This window comes from Saimiri boliviensis, chromosome 6, assembly GCF_048565385.1.
Source record: "Saimiri boliviensis isolate mSaiBol1 chromosome 6, mSaiBol1.pri, whole genome shotgun sequence".
In the NCBI taxonomy this organism is placed as follows: Eukaryota; Metazoa; Chordata; class Mammalia; order Primates; family Cebidae; genus Saimiri; species Saimiri boliviensis.
The window spans coordinates 8,350,065-8,371,711 of NC_133454.1; the positions used below are offsets into that span (position 1 = coordinate 8,350,065).

Genomic DNA, 21,647 nt, shown 5'->3' on the forward strand with positions numbered 1-21,647 from the left:
GTTACTCAGGAAGCTGAGGCAGGAGAATCACTTGAACCCAGGAAGCAGAGGTTGCAGTGAGCCAAGATCGAGCCATTGCACTTCAGTTCGGGCAACAGAGTGAGACTCTCTCTAAAAAAATAAAAAATAAAAATAAAATAAAAGAGATAATAATTGTAAAGTAGATAACATAGTAACCGGCACAGAGGGTCCTATAGTTATCTTCCCTATATGCATGCTAGGTTTCAGAGGTACCTAATTTTTCAAACCACCCAAACGTCAACATTCCTATTAGGAAAAGGCTCATGTTTCTTGTTGCCGTAAATATTTGGTTATTCACTTATTCATTTACTCAGCAAACGTTTACTGACTAACCGCCATGTGCCAGGCATTGTACTGGGTACAGGGGACACAGGGACAAAGGGAACATGATTCCTGGCTTCTAAGGGCTGGCCTGGAATTTGACCTGTTTTCTTCTTTATTCCAGTCGTCTTAAACTCTGCACTTTGTTGTGTGTTAAAGAATAACTATATCACACACTGAAGGCTTGAGTGAGACGGAGTGATCCAGAGTCATGAAAACAGTCCTTGGATAACAGAAGGGTATACTGGGAGAGAGCCTCTGTAGTCCACCTTGCTACTAAGGTGTCAGATTTCAGGTTGAAATAAAAGGGAGCTTTCTAAATAGAGCTTCTTCAAAATGGAAAAAGGCTGCTCTGTGTGTAAAGAGCTCCCTATCACTTTAAGGAAGAGTTCAAGCAGAGATTGAATGGTGAGCTCTTTGAATTCCTACACGGGATGGGAGGTTGACCAGTAAGTTGCCCTCTGCCCTAAAGAGTCTGTGATTCTTATATCAAGCCCCTACATGTGCATAATGCCAGACCAGGATTCTTTGTCTTGGGCTTCTGTCCCCAAAGGTGGCCCATGAATGGAACTAGTAGCTACCCCATGTAATACGATAATATAAGCATAGGATGCAAAAACACCACCTTTTCAAAATGATCTTCTCACCAATCGTCCCCAGTGCCATAATTTCCCATTTCTCATTCTTTGGCTTTAAGACATGAAGACCCTTTTAAAAATGTAATTGGTTCGAAGAAACGTTTAAAATCCAGTAAGAACTTTTTCTTTTCTTCCTTTTTTTTTGGAGAAAGGGTCTCTCACTCTACCACCCAGGCTGGAGTGCAGTGGTGCAACCACAGCTCACTAGAGCCTGGATCTCCTCGGCTCAAGTAACCCTCCTACCTCAACCTGGGATAACAGGTGCATGCTACCATGGCTGGCGAAATTTTCTTATTTTTTAAGAGACAAGGTCTCACTATGTTGCCAGTCTGGTCTTGAACTTCTGGCCTCAAGTGATGCTCCCACCTTGGCCTCCCAAAGTGCTGGGATTACAGCACTTTATGAGCCACCTTGCTCAGACAACTGAGGACATTTCAAATACACACAAATGACCTGAAGAGGCTCCCATTGTCAAAATGTAGGATAACGCAGCAGGAAAAATTATCATGATTATAATAGAGTATATCATGTTAAAAAGAATCCACTAGTCTATAGAGACACTAAGAAAAAAGAAGAGGAGGCTGAGCGTGGTGGCTGACACCTGTAATTGCGCTCCAGTCTGAGCAACAGAGCAAGACTCCATCTCAAAAAAAAGAAGGGGAGAGATGCCCAGAGAAAGAGCTTTTCTTTGCAGAGGAATGCTAGCCAATAAATTCTGGAGGAATGATGGAATTGAAAATTATTTTGAAGCTATCTATGAAATAACTAACATAGGTGAAGCTCCTCAGTGGATGCTAAGATCTGTGTGTGCACAGCTGTTAGATGACACGTTAGTCACACAGTCTCACAGATGGCTTATCAATGACAAGGGAAAAGAGGCTGTTGCTAATGAGAGACCTGTCAGACATCATTCCAGTGATCAAACTTAGCTTTCCGAACAATGGGGCAAACCCACAATACTTGTCTTCTGGAGTGATGCAATATTAAAATATCACCTTTGCAGTATTTTTACCTTTATTCTGAACAAATCGGACTGCAGGGCATTCTCCAAGACAACTGACCTGAACTCTATAAAATGTTAATGTCATGAAAGCCAAAAAAAAAAAAAGTGGAAAAATTTTACTAAACTGAAGGAGATTAATAACCATAACCAAATGCAGCGGGCAATTTTTGATTAGATTATGCATAACATTGAAAAGCAGTTAGAAAAGTAATTTTGTGAAAAATTATAGAGAAATTTGAATATATACTACATATCAGAAAATATTTGCATCTCAATGTTACATTTCTTGGGTAGATAATGTGGTCATGTAGGAGAATGGCTTGTTCTTAGGTGAAGTATCAAGATGTCTGCAACATCTTGCAGCAAACATACAAAGATGGTTGAGTAAAATTAAAAAAATTTTTTTTTTTTTGGAGATGCAGTCTCACTCTGTTGCCCAGGCTGGAGTGCAGTGGCACAATCTCGGCTCGCTGCAATCCCCACCTCCCAGGTTCAAGCAATTCTCCTGCCTCAGCCTCCTGAGTAGCTGGCATTACAGGCACGTACCACCACGCTCAGCTAACTTTTTTTTGTATTTTTAGTATAGACAGGGTTTCACCATGTTGACCAGGCTGGTCTCGAACTCCTGACCTTGTGATCCACCTGTCCTGGCCTGCCAAAGTGCTAGGAATACAGGCATGAGCTACCGCACCCTGCCAAAAGAAAAAATTTTTAAGCCAAGAGTGGTGGCCAAAGCCTGTAATCTCAGCTTCTCAGGAGGCTGAGGCAGGAAGGTTGCTTGAGGCTGGGAGTTGGAGACCAGCTAGGTAACATAGTAAGATCCCCATCTCAAAGAAGAAAAGAAAAGAAAAAAAGAAGCGAGAGGAGAGCGGAAGGAGGGGAGAGGAGGAAAGGAGAGGGGAGAGAAAGGTGGGGGAGGGGAAGGAGGGGGAGGGGAAGGGAGGGAAGTGGAGGGAAGTGGAGGGAAGGGGAGGGAAGTGGAGGGAAGGGGAGGGAAGTGGAGGGAAGGGGAGGGAAGTGGAGGGAAGGGGAGGGAAGTGCAGGGAAGGGGAGGGAAGTGGAGGGAAGGGGAGGGAAGTGGAGGGAAGGGGAGGGAAGTGGAGGGAAGGGGAGGGAAGGGGAGGGAAAAGGAGGGGAAGGAGGAGGAGAAGAGAGGAGGAGAGGAGAGGAGAAAAGGGAAGGAAGGAGAAGGAAGGAAGGAAAACAAATTTTTTTTAGTTTAAAGGTTTTTATTTTTTGAGACAGGATCTCACTCACAGGCTCAAGTGCAGTGGCATGATCATGGCTTACTGCAGATTCACCCTCCTGGGATCAAGTGATCCTCCCATCTCAGCCTCCCAAGTAGTTGGGACTACAGGCACGTGCCACAATACCTGGCTCACTCTGGGACTCAAGAAATTCTCCCACCTCCCAAAGTGCTGGGATTACAGGAGTGAGCCACTGCACCCAGCCTAAAAATATTTTGCTAAATAAGTACTTGTGTGTAGAGGGTGGGGGAGAGAGAGAAAGAAAGCAAATGTGGGAAATCATTAACAATGGTGAATGTGGGCCAGGCGTGGTGGCTCACGCCTGTAATCCCAGCACTTTGGGAGGCCGAGGCGGGTGGATCACGAGGTCAAGAGATCGAGACCATCCTGGTCAACATGGTGAGACCCCGTCCCTACTAAAAATACAAAAAATTAGCTGGGCGTGGTGGCGCGTGCCTGTAATCCCAGCTACTCAGGAGGCTGAGGCAGGAGAATTGCCTGAACCCAGGAGGCGGAGGTTGCGGTGAGCCAAGATCGCGCCATTGCACTCCAGCCTGGGTAACAAGAGCGAAACTCCGTCTCAAAAAAAAAAAAAAAAACAATGGTGAATGTAGGAAAAGGTATACAGATGTTAATTGTACTTGACTTTTAATTTTTCTTTAACATTTTTAAAAATGCAAAGTTTACAGAGAAAAAAACTATATTTCTTAGCAGCTATAACTCTTGAAAACCATTATGACTTCTCAACTTTTCTTTTCCTAGATTATCTTGTCACCTAGCCAGGCCTTAGAAAAGAAACACAAATGGTATGGGAAAGGACAGTGAAAAAGGCCTGGAAAAATGACTGGTGTGGCTACCTGGAGCCACCCAACAGAGAACCCAGGGAAACTGGGCATCCAAAGAACCAAAGAGCTAAACCAGAAGTTTAGGTGGAAATCAAGGGATGGGTTCCAAGCTCATATCCTGCCCTATTTGCTACCTAGTCTCCAGCCAGCCCTGACCTCCCCTTTCAGTGTATGGGGGAATTTGTGACATCCTGTGCCCTTCACTGGCAGCCACTGACCTTTGCTTTGAGCATATAGTTTAAATGTCTGCGCTTTGGAATCAGCAGCCCTTGTGTGAATCTCAGTCCTGCAGAGTGAACCTGGACAAGCCTTTCATACCTGTTGAGCCTGAGGTTTCTTATATGTAAATCCTTGATAGAATAACCATGGGTTGTGTGAGGCTTTCATGAGATGATTAAGATAAAGCAGGTAGCACAAGGCCTGGGACCTACTCAGCACATGTACAACAACATACATATATAATCTCAGTGAATGTCACTATTATTCATCCATGTACTCAGCAGAAATCACTGCATGAAGAAAGGCCTAGGGATTACTGCAGAGCTGTCTGATTTAGGATACACATCCCTGTGTGATGCCGCTTTGCCTCACCTACCTCCACGTCCAGTTGGTCTGCATGTTCTGTCCTCTGTACTTCCACATGTGTCCCCTAAATCAGACTGCTTGACATTAATCACCAAGGCCGCCAGACCGTCTCTTATCTAGCCTCCTGCAGCAGCCACCTGACTGCGCCTCTTGCTTCCACTCTTGCCTCTGTCTTAGTCTGTTTTGTATTGCTACAACAGAATACTTGACACTGGGTAACCTAAAGGAACAGAAGTCTATTTGCCTCATGGTTCTGGAGGTTGGGAAGTGCAAGATCAAGGGCCAGCAACTGGCAAGGGCCTTCTTGCTGCATCATCCCATGGCAGAAGGTGGAAGGGCAAGAGAGCATGTTTGAGAGAGAGAGGGAAGGGGGCTGAACTCATCCTTTTATCAAGAACCTACTCCCATGATAATTGTATTAATCCATTCAGGAGGATAGTGCCTTCATGACCTAATCACCTTTTTTTTTTTTTGACATGGAGTTACTCTGTCACCCACACTGGAGTGCAATGGTGTGAACTGGGCTCACTACAAACTCCACCTCCTGGGTTCAAGTGATTCTCCTGCCTCAGCCTCCCAAGTAGCTGGGATTACAGGTGCCCAACACCACACCCGGCTAATTTTTGTATTTTAGTAGAGACAGAGTTTCACCATGTTGTCCAGGCTGGTCTCAAACTCCTGACCTCAAGTGATCCACCCACCTCAGCATTCCAAAGTGCTGGGATTGCAGGTGTGAGCCACTGTACCTAGTCCCTAATCACCTCTTAAAGGTCCCCACTCTCAACAGTGTTTGTTACATTGGGGATGAAATTTCCAACACATGGAGGGGTTCTCTGAGCCTGCTCTGGCTTGGGAAGCTGCGTGATAAAAATAAATAAATAAATGGCCGGCACGGTTGCTCATGCCCATAATCCCAGCACTTTGGGAGGCTGAGGTGGGTGGATCACTTGAGGTCAGCAGTTCGTGACCAGCCTGACCAACATGGTGAAATCTCGTCTCTACTAAAAATACAAAAATTAGCCAGGTGTGGTGGCAGGCACCTGTAATCCCAGTTATTCGGGAGGCTGAGACAGAAGAATCACTTGAACCCGGGAGGAGGAGGTTGCAATAAGCCGAGATCGCACCATTGCACTCCAGCCTGGGTGACAGAGTGAGACTCCATCTCAAAAAAATGTAATAATACATACCTACATAAATAAGTTTCCAACACGTGAATTTTGGGAGGCACATTTAAACTATAGCACCTCCCTTACTCCAGCAGACACTGTCAGATTAATGGGGAACACCACCCTCCTGTCTAAGCCCTCCCATGGCTTCCCAACCCCCTTCAGTACCTGTCATTATGACTTGGCTCCCAGCCAGCTGTCCAACCTGGTCCAACCTCCGTTGTTCTCTGCCATCTAGCGTGCTAGCCGCCTTTCTGTTCCTCAGACACCTCCACGCTCATTCTGCCCACACAGGCTTTGCATTTGTTTCCTTTGCCTGAAATGCTGTCCTCCTGTGTCTCAGCAGATATCCTCCTCCTCCCCCTCCTCCTATTTTAGATCACAGTTCAGATGTCATTTCCTCTGCGAGGTCTTCTCTGGCCATCCTTTCTGATGTTGTGTAACACTTCCGACCCCACCAATCACTTTTATTATCTTTAAAGCACTTGACATTACCTAAAATTATCTTATTTGCTTATTTATCCCTTGTATTTCTCCTTTATAAAATGCAAGCTCTAGGGAGCCTTGTGTCTTGTTCAGCATTATCGCTTCAGCACCAGAACCTAGAACAGTGCCTGTCAGATAACAGGCGTGCAATAAATATTTGTGAAATAGATTAACAAATTACCTAAGTTCTCTTCAGTATAAAGCCATGTATATGTGCCCAACATCTAGCATATTATCCTGCAGGTCAGGGCGTATCCCTGTACATTCCGCAGGCCACCATCAATGCCACTGTCGAAGAAGACATCCTGCTCTCAGTTGACTACTCCTGTCATGGGGTGCCCACCATCGAATGGACATATTCGTCCAACTGGGGAACACAGAAGATCGTGGAGTGGAAACCAGGGACTCAGGCCAACATCTCCCAAAGCCACAAGGACAGAGTCTGCACCTTTGACAACGGCTCCATCCAGCTCTTCAGTGTGGGAGTGAGGGATTCCGGCTACTATGTCATCACTGTGACCGAGCACTTGGGGAGCAGCCAGTTAGGCACCATCGTGCTGCATGTCTCTGGTAAGACATCCCCAGGGCCCAGGTACCCCTCCGAACTGTGAGTGTATGGGAGGCCGATTTCACCATATTAAGAGACGTTGTCTTCCGCTTCCCCTCACCCCCGCTCCGTAGAGATCCTCTATGAAGACCTGCACTTTGTCGCTGTCTTCCTTGCTTTTCTCGTTGCTGTGGCCGCAGTATTAATCAGCCTCATGTGGGTTTGTAATAAGTGTGCGTATAAATTTCAGAGGAAGAGAAGACACAAACTCAAAGGTAACTTCCTGAGTCTTGTGATAATCCGTGCGTGGTTTTGAGGCCAGAGGTGGCATGTTTTATCTTGTTCTCATCAAGACAGCACTATGTGGCTTGATTTCCAACTCACTGATTTGTCTTTGCTTTACAGAAAGCACAACTGAGGATATTGAGCTGCAAGATGTTGAGTGTTAGTTAGCCAAAGCTGGACCCAACTGCATTCCTACCTCAAAAGGAAACCATTCTTCAACAAAAAGAGCAAGCACAGCTCTATACCCATTGTGTGGTCCTGTTGCAGCCCATTCTGACAGGACAGCAAGAAGTTAACATTGACTGCATGGAGTTGAGGACTGTGGATGGGACAATGCCAGTTTTAGGACTCGTGCTAAGGTCAAGCAGAAGAATGAGGCTTTGAACCAGGGGCTTTGCTTGGCTGCAGCATCAGGGCAATGCTTACCCATAACCAATGGCAGAGTACACGTGTTGGCTACTTCCTCACAACACTCACTCTGGCAGACAGGATGGCCTGTTGTCAGAGTTCCTGTATCACAGGCCAGAGCATCTCCAGATGGATGTGCAGCCAGCATTAGAACATGCTTTCTGTGCTCCTGTCTGCTCTGCAATGGCCGTGCCCACCAGGCCACCATCTGGTATCCCACAAGCACTACTGTGGGAGCTGTTGTGAGAAAACCTGAGAATTTTAGACTATCTGCTGCCTCAGAGCAGAGGTGGAAAGAGATGAGGTGGAGATTGGTGCTGTTGTGCTGCAATGAGTTGCTTGGAGGTGAGGCCCTGTGGCTGGGAGCTTTACGGCAGAGGAGTTCAACACTCTCCTCAGAGGCCAGCTTTGGAATACAAGGAAGAGAGAGAAAATTACCTTTCTCTTCCTCCCTCATTCCAATGTTAATTGGATTTTCCCTCCTATGGCTCAAACTTAGGCCATTGTGTAAAACAACAGCTCATCTGTGCTATGGTCAGCACCTGGCCTCCTGACGAGGTAGGTGCCACCTGTGTGAACGCTGAGCTTGCACAGTGGGTCATGCAGCTGGAAAATCAATGATTTCAGGTTTTGGATCTGCCCCCCTCAGTCACTAACACTTCACATCCCAAGTCAGGCCCTTGCCTTCTCCTACCTGGGCTGAGGAATGCTTGGCCCTCACCTACCTCACAGGTATTAAGAGAAGCTCACAGTATGCACAGAGTTCTCTGAGCAACTTAAGAAAAGCATGAGGATTCAAGGATCTGGAAAGCCATACTGGAAAATGCTATTCTGAGTATTAGAAGTTGATAAAATCCCCTGAGCTCTTGGGGCTCCCCGTGAGACTGGGGACTGGAGACCACCACTAGCCTTGGCCATTATTCTTTCAGGTTGTTGGTCACTGTGTTCACCTTAAGTTTCTCCATCCCAACTTCCATTTGACAAGCTCTAAGAGCAGGCATGGGTTTATTTTCCATTATCTTCTCTCTCCAATATTCATAGCTACAGACCAAAGTGTACCACCTGATGATGGTGATGTTCCCAGTCCTCAGCTGCAAATTTACCCATGCAAAGATGACAACATTCCTTTCTCTTCTCCCTCCTTTCGGTTCTCCAATGTCCATATCTTCTCTATTTCCTGTGTGGCAGAGAAGGTGTTGCTTGGATAAGTGACAGCACTTTCCCTCAATATTGAATCCAGAGTTATGGAAAAGGATCTCTCGAAATATTCAGACAGAACTGTCAGTATCTAAAGAAGGGCTCCCAAGGCACTGCTGAATTCAAAAGGCGCGAGCAGTTAGTCTATCCAACTGATGTGTAGCTCTAGCACCTGAAGGGTACAATATACCCTCAAGGCCCCTCCTGTCGCCATACACATAAACTCACACACTGTGCCCTTTCCTCATGCAGCAGTTGGAGGAACCAGGTACTGGGCAGGACAGTTTCCAGTGCTGTGAAGAAATGAGGTGAGGAGTACCCAAGGGTCTCAAGGATAATCTGCTGATCTCCTTCTCATCTTTCACACAGAAAGACCGCCAGCAGGAAAGCAGCTGGAGTTGGGTAGTTGCTGGAGCCAGCATGTCGTCTTCCACACTACCTGCCTTTCAGAACTCTGCCTTTCCGCTTGTCCAAAGTCAGGGCTGGCAATCTTCATAATCAAAGGAAAAGAATACCCACTGAGAGGCTTCCATGGCAGATGTCAATTAAATTCCCCCCAAATCTCATGACAGTTTATTCACGTCAGTGTAGTCTGAGAAGTTACATTTTTTTTAAAAGCCTCTTTCCTTGCTTTCCATTTCTTTGAAAAAAGGGCTTCTTTTGCATTTTTAAAGCTCTGCCATCCTGAACATTCCCGTGGAAAGTTTTAAAATCCAGAGCCTCGGCCGGGCGTGGTAGCTCACACCTGTAATCCCAGCACTTTGGGAGGCTGAGGAGGGCAGATCACGAGGTCAGGAGTTTTGAGACCAGACTGATCAACATGGTGAAACCTGTCTCTACTAAAAATGCAAAAATTAGCTGGGTGTGGGGCGTGGTGGTGCACAACTGTAATCCCAGTTACTCAGGAGGCTGAGGCAGGAGAATCCTTTGAACCTGGGAGGCAGAGGTTATGGTGAGCCGAGATCACACCACTGCACTCCAGCCTGGGTGACAGAGCAAGACTCTGTCTCAAATAATAGTAATCCAGAGCCTGAGGTTTTTATTTTTCAAAAAATAAAAATAGAGATTAGCCAGTGTAAATGTTAAGCTATAAATTATGTTCCAACTTTAAAAAAAAAGTATTTTAAAGAATGAATGAAATAAAACCTGAAAACAAAGCCGTGGTCCTCTGTGTGTGCACCCAGTCCTGCTGAGAACTCGGGAGGCTCTGGATGCTATGTCCAGTCAGGGTGAGCATAAACGAAACCCTCAATCGCCAGCAGCCGGGTCTGGCACATATTTTAAGTGACAATGCAACTAAGTACACTGGTTCTAACAGTAAACAATACTTAGCAATTCAGAAAAACTACACCTTATCAGCACCACCATTCCCAATTGTTGCCAGAAGACCAAGAATATTAACTGTAATTCAGTAACATTCTTCCTGCTTCTGGAATGGGGTGAAAGTAGGATTTGACAACTGTACCACTCATTCAGCAGTGGGTAAGACACTGTACAGAACACACATGCTTTCTCAGCAGACTGTCCTCTCAAAGATTATGATCCTAGAATCCCAAAGCGTATTTATTGTACTTTCTCGTTTCACGGTGTTCCAGGTAGTCAGGGAGAGCTCATGTCCTCTGAAGCCCACATAAGATGGTAAATACCTGAGAGGGCTTCGGGCTTACTCTGATTTGAAGCAATACCTTACAAAGGTGAGAAGCAAAAGCAGGGAGAGAGAAGGTTATCGAGATATCTTGCCCCAGGCAAGAAGACAAAGACAAACCCTACAATTCCAAAGAGCTGGGTGAGTGCAACAAGGATTGAGAAGAGATGGCAGAATAGAATGCTGGAGATGTAACCAGGACCAAGGAGCCGAATATGAGAGGGTGAAACCCCAGGGATGTGATTCAGATGCTGCCTCCTTGACATCACTGGAGAGGATACTGGGGGAAGTGGAAACCCTCTCACCGGCATCAGCTTTTACATACCCAACATAGGTTTCTTCCGCCCAGTTTCCATGAAACATGAGACACATCCATAGTTTACAAAAAGCAGAACAAATCCTCAAATCCTTGTGATCCCCAACTTAATTCCCACTATTGAACAGCATGAGTTGCCAGCTCTTGTGCCTCTTTGCACCCCTGAATCCGCCCAACCTGGCTATCAGCTTTTCCAGTTCTCAAGGACAACATGGTTGCTGAGGTCACTATTTCCACTACCCTTTCAAATTAAGTGGGTATTTTTGGTTTGGCTTAATTACAGAGGTGGTAAATTTTTCTTTAAAATTCAAATGGCACTAAAGTGTGTATATATTAAAGTAAAAGTTATCTTTGGCTACAGTTAATTAATAAAAAACAAAGTAAAAGTTCTCTCCTTCCCTCAATTCAAAAGAAAGTCAAATTTGGTGTGTATCCTTCTGGACTTGTTCACGCATGTATGAGCATATCTGTGTGTATATATGTGCCAAATACACATATGTAACCTATTTTCTTTTTAATCAAATGAGATTCTATCATAATTACCCTACAACTCACCAGTCTTTCCTTAATGTGTCTTCGGCATTATTTCAGGTCTACCTATTCCAAAACTTCATTCTTCTTGCCTGCACAGTGCAATCCATGGTATGAATACACTATAATTTTTTTTTTTTTTTAACAGAGTTTTACTCTTTTCATCCAGGCTGGAGTGCAGTGGCGCAATCTCAGCTCACTGCAATCACTGCCACCCGGGTTCAAGCAATTCTCCTGCCTCAGCCTCCCAAGAAGCTGGGGTTATGGGTGTATGCCACCACACCTGGCTAATTTTTGTATTTTAGTAGAGACAGGATTTTACCATGTTGGCCAGGCTGGTCTCGAACTCCTGACCTCAGGTAATACGCCTGCCTCAAGCTCTCAAAGTGTTGGAATTACCGGCATAAGCCACTGTGCTCGGACGGGTTTGTCTGAATACACTGTTTAATTGTTCACTGAAAAATTAATTTTTATTTCAAATGATATATACAAAAATCATCTTAGGCAAACTTTCTATTTTATCAGACTAGTTTCTTTAACCAAGATGGCTTCCTCCTGTTAAGTAATGCATTCAACTCTATCTCCTGTGAATCTCTTAGTCTTTTAGGGAATTCAGAGTCAATGTTCCACGATTTTGGTGGGTTTTACATAAAATTTATCAGAGATTGAGTACTGGTGGAAGAGAGAATATTGGTAACATAAAATAAATCTAAAGTTCTAATGTTATATTTGGTCTTCCAAAGTACACACTATCAAACCAAACTGGGGTCTCCTCACCTCGCACAGCAAGGCCAAGCACTGACACTGGGATTGTACCAAGAGAAAGTGAGGCATTCACTGCAGGGCATCCAGCAAGAACTCCAATTCCCCAGTGGCTTACAGGTAAGGGTTTTAAAGGTGAGGAGGCAAGGCCAGGTACAGTGGTTCCCACCTGTAATTCTTGCACTTTGGAAGGCCAAGGTGAGAGTATCCCTTGAGCTGGTTTGAGACCAGCCTGGCCAACATAGTGAAACCCTGACTCTACAAAAAAATTTTTTAAATTAGACAGATGTAGGGGGTATACCTATAGTCCCAGCTATTTGAGAAGATGAGGCAGAAAGATTACTTGAACCCAGGAGGTTGAGGCTGCCATGAGCAGCTGATTGCACTACTGCACTCCAGCTTGGGTAACAAGACCCTGTCTCAAAAAACAAAAACAAGAAAACCCCCCAAAAAAACCACAAAGGTGGAGAGGCAGAGGTTACAGCCAAAGTCATAAATCAATACATGGTGGCTATACATTGATTTGATCTCAAAGATGGGACATCTTGAAGCAGGGACCTAGAGGCCATCGGTGCATTCAAAAATTTTCTGATTTGCAACTGGCTAAGAAGGAGCTTTGTCTAAAACTCTGAGTTAGAATGTTAGCTCCAGCTCATGGGCATGACCTCCTCCAGGCCCCTTAAGAAGAAATTTAGCACAAAGAACAGCAGTCCCAAGTTGTCCTGAGTCCCAGCTTATCAGTCTACGTGCAAGCAAATACACTTGGTGGGGATCTGAGTTTCTGAAAACAACTCAGGGACATATTTTAAGATGTTATCTTCAGCTTCTACAGGGAACCAAGCATCTCACCTCTTAACTTCCTTGGCAGTTGTTTTAAGCTACCATCATCTTCTTGCTTATCAAGTTGCTTGCTTGCTTCTCAGGACTACCCCAGAATTCCCTCAAAGGAATTCAAGGTTTTTCCTTTATTTTCATGCTCGGGGCGGCCACAGGCCTTAACAAAAATATCTATTATTTTTGTTAATAATAACACACCTGCTCTATCTCACACACATAGGTAGGTTAAATTCCTTTGATGTTACCGGCGAGTGCTTGTCCGGTAGTTCTGTCCTAAAAATATTTTTCCCTCAGGTACCTCATGTTCTGATCAGATTTTTTTTTCCCCAACTAAACAAAGTGAACTTACTAAATAGTTCACTTGTCTCTGTTTTTATTCAACAACACCTAAGGAACCCGGGTGCAGTGGCTCATACCTGTAATCCCAGCATTTAAGGGCCAATTACAACTCCTGATCAACATGAGATAATCAGGGTATCATTTTGATTTGATGGTATTCCAGCAAAGAAATTCAATGAAAAGCACTCTATATCTTCACTGTATATAAAACATCACACAGCTATGAATGCAGGACATTCTGAAATATTTTCTCCTAATAAATACAGCTGGTGTCTTAACCATTCTTTCTAATTGGCTTGACTCTTAGAAGCACACTTACATAATGCTTTATATTTATGTACCATTTTAGAATTTAACATTCATTACCAACCTTATTGAAGCCTCTCAACCACCACTGAGGTTAGCAGAGGAGGCATCGCTATCCTCATTTATATATAAGGAAACAGGTTCAGAGGAAAGCCTTGCCAAGTTCATACAGCAAGCCAGTAGTAGAGCCAAGATTCAAACACAGCTCCTCACTTGTTGAGGGACTAATTGGTTTTCTTCAAACTGTCTCCCAGGTTTCCATAGCACATCCTTCAAACTCCAGGAAATTCAGGTTAAAACACTAAACTAGAAAATATAAACAAACACAAGGCACAAGAATTGCTACCACAGCAACTAAGCTACCATTTTCCTACACATTTGCTTTAGTTCCTACTTTTTTTTTTTTTTTGAGATGAAGTCTGGCTCTGTAGCCAGGCTGGAGTGCAGTGGCGTGATCTCGGCTCACTGCAACCTCTACCTCCCAGGTTCAAGCAATTCTCCTGCCTCAGCCTTCCAAGCAGCTGGGACTACATGCATGCGCCACCACGCCCAGCTAGTATTTTTTGTATTTTAGTTGAGACAGGGTTTCACCATGTTGGCCAGGATGGTCTCCATCTCCTGACCTTGTGATCTGCCTGTCTCGGCCTCCCAAAGTGCTGGGATTAAAGGCATTAGCCACTGTGCCTGGCCTTCATTTTTCTTTAATGAAAAAATGGTGGAGAAATACAAAGAACTTTTATTACTGCACACACAGTTATCTTACAAATTGTTAAAGCAGAATGTCTGTTTTAAAAATTGAAAGCCTTACTTATAAGGAGACCTCACCTATATGGTACTTCTTTGAGTGGTAGCAAAGGGCTCATAAAGCTAAATCTATCTCTTACTAATGGGCACACTTTAGGCACTATTTCCAAGAAGTGCAAACAAGTTCCTTGGAAAAAATAATCCATTAATCCATTAGTTTTTTCTCTTTGAAAAAGCGGAGAGCTAACGGAAAGTCACCTTAATTGGAGAAAGCAATCCAGGGCTGCTGGGTGGAGGCTGAAGGATCCCAGATGGAAGGCTCGGCATGAGTCATGCACTAAGTGTCTCAACTGGTGAGGTCATTCAAGTGGGAGAACAGACCAAAAAGACTGAAGGATGCCCTAAAGAGATAATCTACCTCCTATGCCTTCAGTTGTCCTTTCTAAGGATGTTCTTAAATTACCTATGTAGGTTAGACCCAGGCAAGCTTAAAGGGGACAACTGGAGAAAGAGGTAATCAAGAGTTTGGAGAGTAGGAGACTCAGAAGGCTGAGACAGGAGGATCACCTAAGCCCGGGAGGTGGAGGCTGCAGTGAGCCATTACCACACCACTGCACTCCAGCCTGGACTACAGAGTGAGACGTCATCTCAAAAAAAAGTATTTTGGGGAAAAAAAAGTATTTGAAGATTTTTTTAAACACACACTTTATTTGATGTCAACATCAAAGCAGGAATATTTAAAAAAGCAAATCCAAACCCTTAAGTTAGTAATATTTTCAACTGCATGAAAAATGTATTATTTTACATCTTGCCATTACTGCATACACAACCGTAGATAAACTTCTGCATTTCAAAGCTCTTGTCATTTATAGAGTGAAAGCACTCAATGTGCTAAATACACATTTCCTAATTATTATTTTTAAAAACAATACTCCTTTGGAAGTTATTTATTCTTTGTGCTTATAGTTGATCTGCAGACATTTCATGTCAAAGTTTCTGGAAACTTCTGGAAAAAATCACAGTAGACAAGGACTAAGTGCAGACATAAGCAGCTCCATTTTATAAACAAAGTTTCGACCTTCCATTTTATTCCAATGAACTTCTTTGAATGGCCCACGAAGATGACTCCATTTAGTGTCTTGTAAAACATCACTTTTTGGAAGGTCTTTACACTGATTACGGGGAAACTGAACCATAATTTTGCTGCCACTTTCAGGTCCATTACGAACTGTGGAGAAAAACAAAAATAGCAATACACTCTAGTTTACCAAACTTGAAATAACAAAGGTAAATCCCACAACTTCATTCTACTGTAAATACAAAAACTTTGTCTATCAACTTAAAACATTCTTGTTAAAAAGTGCTTTTTCAGTTTCAAGATGCAAGAAAAAAAATTCTAACTTCTATATAAGAGGCTGATATAAATACTCATGAATTATTATTTGTACACAAATATGAGTTTTGACCTAGGAATGTCAAATGTCCTATTTTCAGGAAATCATCTCTTTTGTTTCCACATGCAGCACTGAAGAACATACAAAGCTTTTTTGGGGGTGGCAGTTAAAGACAAGGTCTCACTGTGTTGCCAGGGCTGGTCTCAAACTCCTGGGCTCAAGCAATCCTTCCACCTTAGCCTCCCAAAGGGCTGGGATTATAGGCATGAGCCACCACACCTGGCACTTCCACCTATTTTTTTCAATACATTCATTTGATAATACAGGTCATTCAATGAATTGGTTAATACATGCTTAATATGTAATGAAATCTCAACCACTTAAAATCAGGACTGAAAGGGATGAAGGAAAGATTATTTTGAATTAATAACTTTAGGTTTTAATGAGGTTTTTAACTATTACTTGGGAAAAAGAAAGAGTATTTTGAAATTCCTAGCAATAAAGATCCAGTAATAACCAAGCTTGCAGATTCACAAGCTGTGATCCTGTGGGGAAATATTTCTAACTACCCACTCTTTCAAACACAGTCATAAGCAGCAACATTTCAGTCTATGACAGATGGCATGTATAATGGTAGTCCCATAAATTATATCATATTTTTACTGTACCTTTTCTTTCCTTCCCTTTCTTTCTTTCTTGTCTCTCTCCTCTCTCTCTCTCTCTCTCTTTCTTTGAGACAGAGTTTTGCTCTTGTTGCCCAGGCTGGAGTGCAATGGCACTATCTCAGCTCACTATAACCTCCGCCTCCTGAATTCAAGTGATTCTCCTGCCTCAGCCTCCCAAGTAGTTGGGATTCAGGCATGCGTCACCATGCCTGGCTAATTTTGTATTTTTAGAATAGATGGGGTTTCTCCATGTTGGTCAGGCTGGTCTCATTCTCCTGACCTTGTGATCCACCCACCTTAGCCTCCCAAAGTGCTGAGATTACAGGTGTGAGCCACTGTGCCCAGCCTACTGTACTTTTTCTATGTTTAGATACACAAACACCATTTTGTTACAACTGTCTATAGCATTCAGTACAGCAACATGCTGTACAAGTTTGTAGCCTAAGAGCAACAGGCTATGCTATGTAGCCCAGATGTGTATGTAGTAGGCTGTACCACCTAGGGCTGTGTAAGTGCACTCTATTATCACGCGATGAAATCCTCTAACACCACATTGCTCAGAACCTGTCCCTGTCGTTATGCAACACATGACTGTATCTTTAAAGTAGTCAGAGCAGATATTAGAAACGAAGATCATGCTAAAATCATAAGTGTTTCAAATATAAATTTAAGTTATGTAATAATATTCATGCAAGTGGGTCTATAAAGCACCTTCTCACAGTAGGTACTTAATAAAATACTTTTCCTCAGCTGGGCGCATTGGCTCACGCTTGTAATCCCAGCACTTCGGGAGGCCAAGGCAGGCAGATCACCTGAGGTTAGGAGTTCAAGACCAGCCTGGCCAACATGGCAAAACTCCGTCTCTACATAAAATACAAAAATTAGTCAGGTGTGATGGTGGGCGCCTCTAGTCCCAGCTACTCAGGGTGGGAGAATTGCTTGACCATGGGAGGTGGAGGTTGCAGTGAGCAGAGATAACACCACTGCACTCCAGCCTGAGCAAGAGTGAAACTCCGTAACAAAAACAAATTAATTAATTAATTAAAATACTTCTTCTCTCTGCTCCATCCCTTTACTCTTTTTAGGATCAGACATTTTTCTTTCTGTGTTTGCAGCAGTACATTTTTTTAAAGTTTTTATCCATTAAAGTTTGGAACTGCAGGGGTACAATGCTGATGACACTTTTCAGACTATCTGAGAAAAATGCGCTGCCAATTTAAACATTTTTTACAAATTCTAGAAAGAGAAATAATAATCTCTTGCTCTGAATAATAGCCATGATCAAATAAATACTCAGTGTAAATACAACATTAACCAATTTATTACAGAGATAAACTACTCTCACCTATATTTAATTATTAAAGCTAAACGTTAAAGCCAAACTCCCAATGGTCCCTTCTCATTCAAAGCAGCAGAAAGTACCTGAAATAGCATAGTCACCATTCGGAGAGGCCACCGTGATGGCAGACGCATTGCCAATGCTCTCTATGGGCCCAAGTCCCACATGATTACTGAAGCTCAGTACCTGCCAGCCCATAACCTTGGCGAGCTGCTGAACTGCATGTACCTGATGCTGTGACATCTGTGAACGAAAAAGGACACTTGACTGACAATAAGCAGAGATATTTGCAGTGACTTGACATCATGACCATAAAGTAAACTTTTGTTGGGGTGCTCATTGACTAGTACAGCAACACTATCTTAGGTCTGAGGTATCCTCCTGTGTACAACTTAGCGAGAGGGAATAGGAACCCACCTGTCACTGAAGTTGCCTGACACTTGCTTCTTCTACCCACTGGCAACTTAAGCACAGACACATGACATAAATTTGGCCAACTGAAGACTCCTGTCTAGATCACTGAATATGGTACAACACTTGCCCCTTCAAATCCAGTCTACCTTATTTTCTGCCCCGGGAAGCTGAAACACGTGGTTACATTAATAGCTTCTTATGTCCTCTGGCTTTGGGCTGGATTCAGATAATGGGAGCCACCCGGGAGGCAGCAGGATGGCAAGGAAGAGTGAAGTCAGCCTATTTATCCTCCTGGCACCCTCCCTGTGAGGTTGTCTAGGCTGGCTGTATCTCTTGACTGGCTGCTGGTCTTCTCAAGATGGATTGCTCTACATGACTGCCCCCCTTACAGTTCCTGTAATCTGTCCTTCCTCTTAACTTTGGCCTAGGAATGGTGACCACTAAGCCCCTGGGGTCTGGTTACCTGGTTACTACTACTGGCAGCAGGTTACCACGCTATCCCTGTTGGTTCTCCTATACCTATTTACCCTTTGTAAATAGATCTTTAGTAACTGGGCCCTCCTAAAATTATCCTCTTGAGTGTGCCACCTATTTCTTGTTAAGACTCTGACTGATACATTAAGGGCAATTTAGAATGCATTCCGTCACCCGTGCTGAAGGCAGTAGTGCTGGGACAGCCTTAGTGCCATTCTCCTAGCCATGATTCTTGTATCTAGACATAATCCCTACCCATTTGCAAGCCTTGTTCTCTAGACCTTCCACTGATTCTGGTACCTATTCAGTAGTGTTCTAATATATTTTTGTGTGTGTGCTTAAGGTGACCAAAGCCAATTTGGATGTAGTTAGCAAGAGCTGCCACACCTAACAAATGAATTTTATTTACTTGGCACCAAAGCAGCAAATCAGTATATAAGATGATTGCTTCTAGGGTGGAAAGTATCTTGCATCAGCATTTCAAAAACCTACGCTTTATCTCACAATTTAGTATTTCACTGGGTCATTAAAAAAATCCATGAAGAAATTAGGAAAATTGCTGTTAGATATAAAAAGAATGGGCTAGAAATTTGTCTGACATCACAAAGCAAGTTTATGGTAGATCTGGGACTAGAACCCATTACTTTTATTTTTTTTTTAATGATATCTCGCTGTCACCCTGGGCTGAATACAGTGGGACCAATCACAGCTCACTGTAACCTAGAATACCTGGACTCAGGCAACTCTCCTGCCTCAGCCTCCTTAATAGCTATATCTATAGGTACATACCAACACACCCACCCAATTTTCTAGTTTTGTAGAGACAAGGATGTTGCTATGTTGCCCATGCTGGTTTTGAACTCCTGACCTGAAGCAATCCTCTTGCTTCACCCTCCCAAAGTGCTGGGATTACAGGTGCAAATCACCATAACCCGCCTCAAACCCATCACTTTCTATACTGCCCCTTGGACTTATGATTAAACCACTTCATTTATTAAGGATAATGGTCATTATAGGTTTTTTTTGTTTTTTTTTTTTTGAGACAGAGTTTCGCTCTTGTTACCCAGGCTGGAGTGCAATGGCGCGATCTCGGCTCACCGCAACCTCCGCCTCCTGGGTTCAGGCAATTCTCCTGCCTCAGCCTCCCGAGTAGCTGGGATTACAGGCACGTGCCACCATGCCCAGCTAATTTTTTGTATTTTTAGTAGAGACGGGGTTTCACTATGTTGACCGGGATGGTCTCGATCTCTCGACCTCGTGATCCACCCACCTCGGCCTCCCAAAGTGCTGGGATTACAGGCTTGAGCCACCGCGCCCGGCCTTGTTTTGTTTTTAAATATATAATTCAGTCTCCAAAAATTGCCAATGCCGACTATATTTCAAGTCGTCATGGTGGGGTATTGGGAAAAGTTTTCAATTAGCAATAATCGCACCTCGGATAAACCTCATTGGCTACGATACTGCCACTGCGTAAAGCTGGTCATTATAGTTTTATATATGATCTCCCTTTCTCTAGTTTTCTTCAAGTTAGTAATTCTCTACTCTGGAGATGTTGTAAACCCTACAGATGTTGTAAATCTTCACATATATGACATCGGGGAAAAAACTTGCTAGTCTCAGAACTGGTCCTTCATCTTAACATAAACAACGTGAAAACCTAGGGCAGTTTATCAGCACTTTCAATTAACCAATAGGTTGTAAAATGTGCATTCAAAATTAAACAGAATTTAATTTCTACTGTAAAAAAATTTTCTTCTTAATTTATTACATTTTAACTACTTCTTCACCAATCTGTTATTTAAGTAGCTATGAAAAGAAGGAGGCGTAAGACACAGTCTGCAACTGCACCTGAGACAGAAGGAAATCCTGTAGCTCCTGCTCTTGGTAAGACAGTGTAATTACTCTTCCATCTCTGTGCACAACTCGAATCTGCTCGACTCCAATATTCAATTGCAGCTGGATGGACCTTTATAGACACATATACTAAAATTCAGAGATGTTCAAAATTATGCAGTATTATAAACAATAAACCTCAACATCAAATTAAAAAGTATTTGTTTGTTTGTTTTGAGACAGAGTCTCAGTCTGTTGCCCAGGCTGGAGTGCAGTGGTATGATCTCAGCTCACTGAAACCTCCACCTCCCGGGTTCAAGGGATTTTCCTGCCTCAGCCTCCCAAGTAGGTGGGATGACTGGCGCCCGCCACCACGCCCGGCTAATTTTTGTATTTTTAGTAAAGATGGGGTTTCCCCATGTTGGCCAGGCTGGTCTCAAACTCTTGACCTCAAGTGATCTACCGGCCTCGGTCTCCCAAAGTGCTGAGATTACAGACGTGAGCCGCCGCACCCAGCCAAAAAAAAAAAAACTGTTTTAATAACCCACACAAACATCCATGAAGGAAATATAGGAGTCTTCTTTGGTTCAACTAAGCAGACTTACTCCAGAATACAACAGACCACACTGAGTACCAGTCTACCCAGAGGATTTGGAGAGACCACAGCTTGCCAGCAGGCCATGCAACTGTCTATATAGCAGCAAAATATCACTGCTGCAAGATGAGATCCACACTGGGTATACGTGGGACCTGCCCTAACAGGAGCCATAAGCTCTTGTAACAACTTGGTTTCCACAAACCAAGGCATGGTTTCCACAAGCCAAGATCAGCTTTAAAAGTCACCACCAGCCAGTGAAGTCCAAAGGCATTCCCATCAGTTATTTAAAATTTCTCCCAGTCCAGATGCATTTTACCAATCTGAGATCATATTTACTCTTAATACAGATGACATCTTTCCTTATCAGGTTTCCAAGGGATTAGAGCCAGTGTTAACCAAAGAGCAAATTATCATACAGAAAGAGAAATGGTTTTGTTAATTCTTTACCTTTTCCTACTGAAATAACCAGCAAACAAGTCAGAATACATATACTCCATTAATTTGGCTTAAGTCAAATAAAAAAAACTCATATAAAAGCCAGTAAATAACAAGTAGATCACTGTAATCCTCCCAAAACAACTGCTAAAAATTTAAGAAATCACAGCACATTGCATCCTTGAAATCTTCAACCTCCAGAGAAGCTGGGACTTCAGGTGTTTCCAACAATGCCTGGCTTAAGTTTGTAATTTTGATGTACTAAA

The 21,647-nt window shown here is 43.4% G+C and overlaps 2 protein-coding genes and 1 non-coding gene across 5 annotated transcripts in view; 1 reads left to right on the plus strand and 2 right to left on the minus strand.

The window, feature by feature from the left end:
- VSTM5 (V-set and transmembrane domain containing 5) overlaps window positions 1-11,357 on the plus strand; it is a 38,811-nt gene extending 27,454 nt beyond the window's left edge. Inside the window, exons 2-4 of the mRNA XM_003941500.4 lie at window positions 6,556-6,882; window positions 6,994-7,134; window positions 7,265-11,357. Coding sequence (XP_003941549.1) covers window positions 6,556-6,882; window positions 6,994-7,134; window positions 7,265-7,308 — 512 coding nt within the window. The 3' untranslated portion in view covers window positions 7,309-11,357. The remainder of the gene's footprint in view (window positions 1-6,555; window positions 6,883-6,993; window positions 7,135-7,264) is intronic.
- A 192-nt stretch (window positions 11,358-11,549) lies between these two features.
- Window positions 11,550-21,647, minus strand: part of MED17 (mediator complex subunit 17) — a 31,248-nt gene continuing 21,150 nt past the window's right edge. Inside the window, exons 10-13 of one of the 3 annotated variants that reach the window (XM_074400326.1) lie at window positions 20,364-20,481; window positions 17,711-17,870; window positions 15,308-15,457; window positions 11,550-13,791 (exon numbers count right to left, since the gene is read on the minus strand). In XM_074400326.1, coding sequence (XP_074256427.1) covers window positions 13,787-13,791; window positions 15,308-15,457; window positions 17,711-17,870; window positions 20,364-20,481 — 433 coding nt within the window. In that variant the 3' untranslated portion in view covers window positions 11,550-13,786. The other 2 variants (XM_039462261.2, XM_039462260.2) reach the window with 2 other exon arrangements.
- Window positions 19,856-19,993, minus strand: LOC120360989 (U4 spliceosomal RNA). Its single transcript, XR_005577354.2, has one exon. It is a non-coding gene; the product is annotated as a U4 spliceosomal RNA (small nuclear RNA).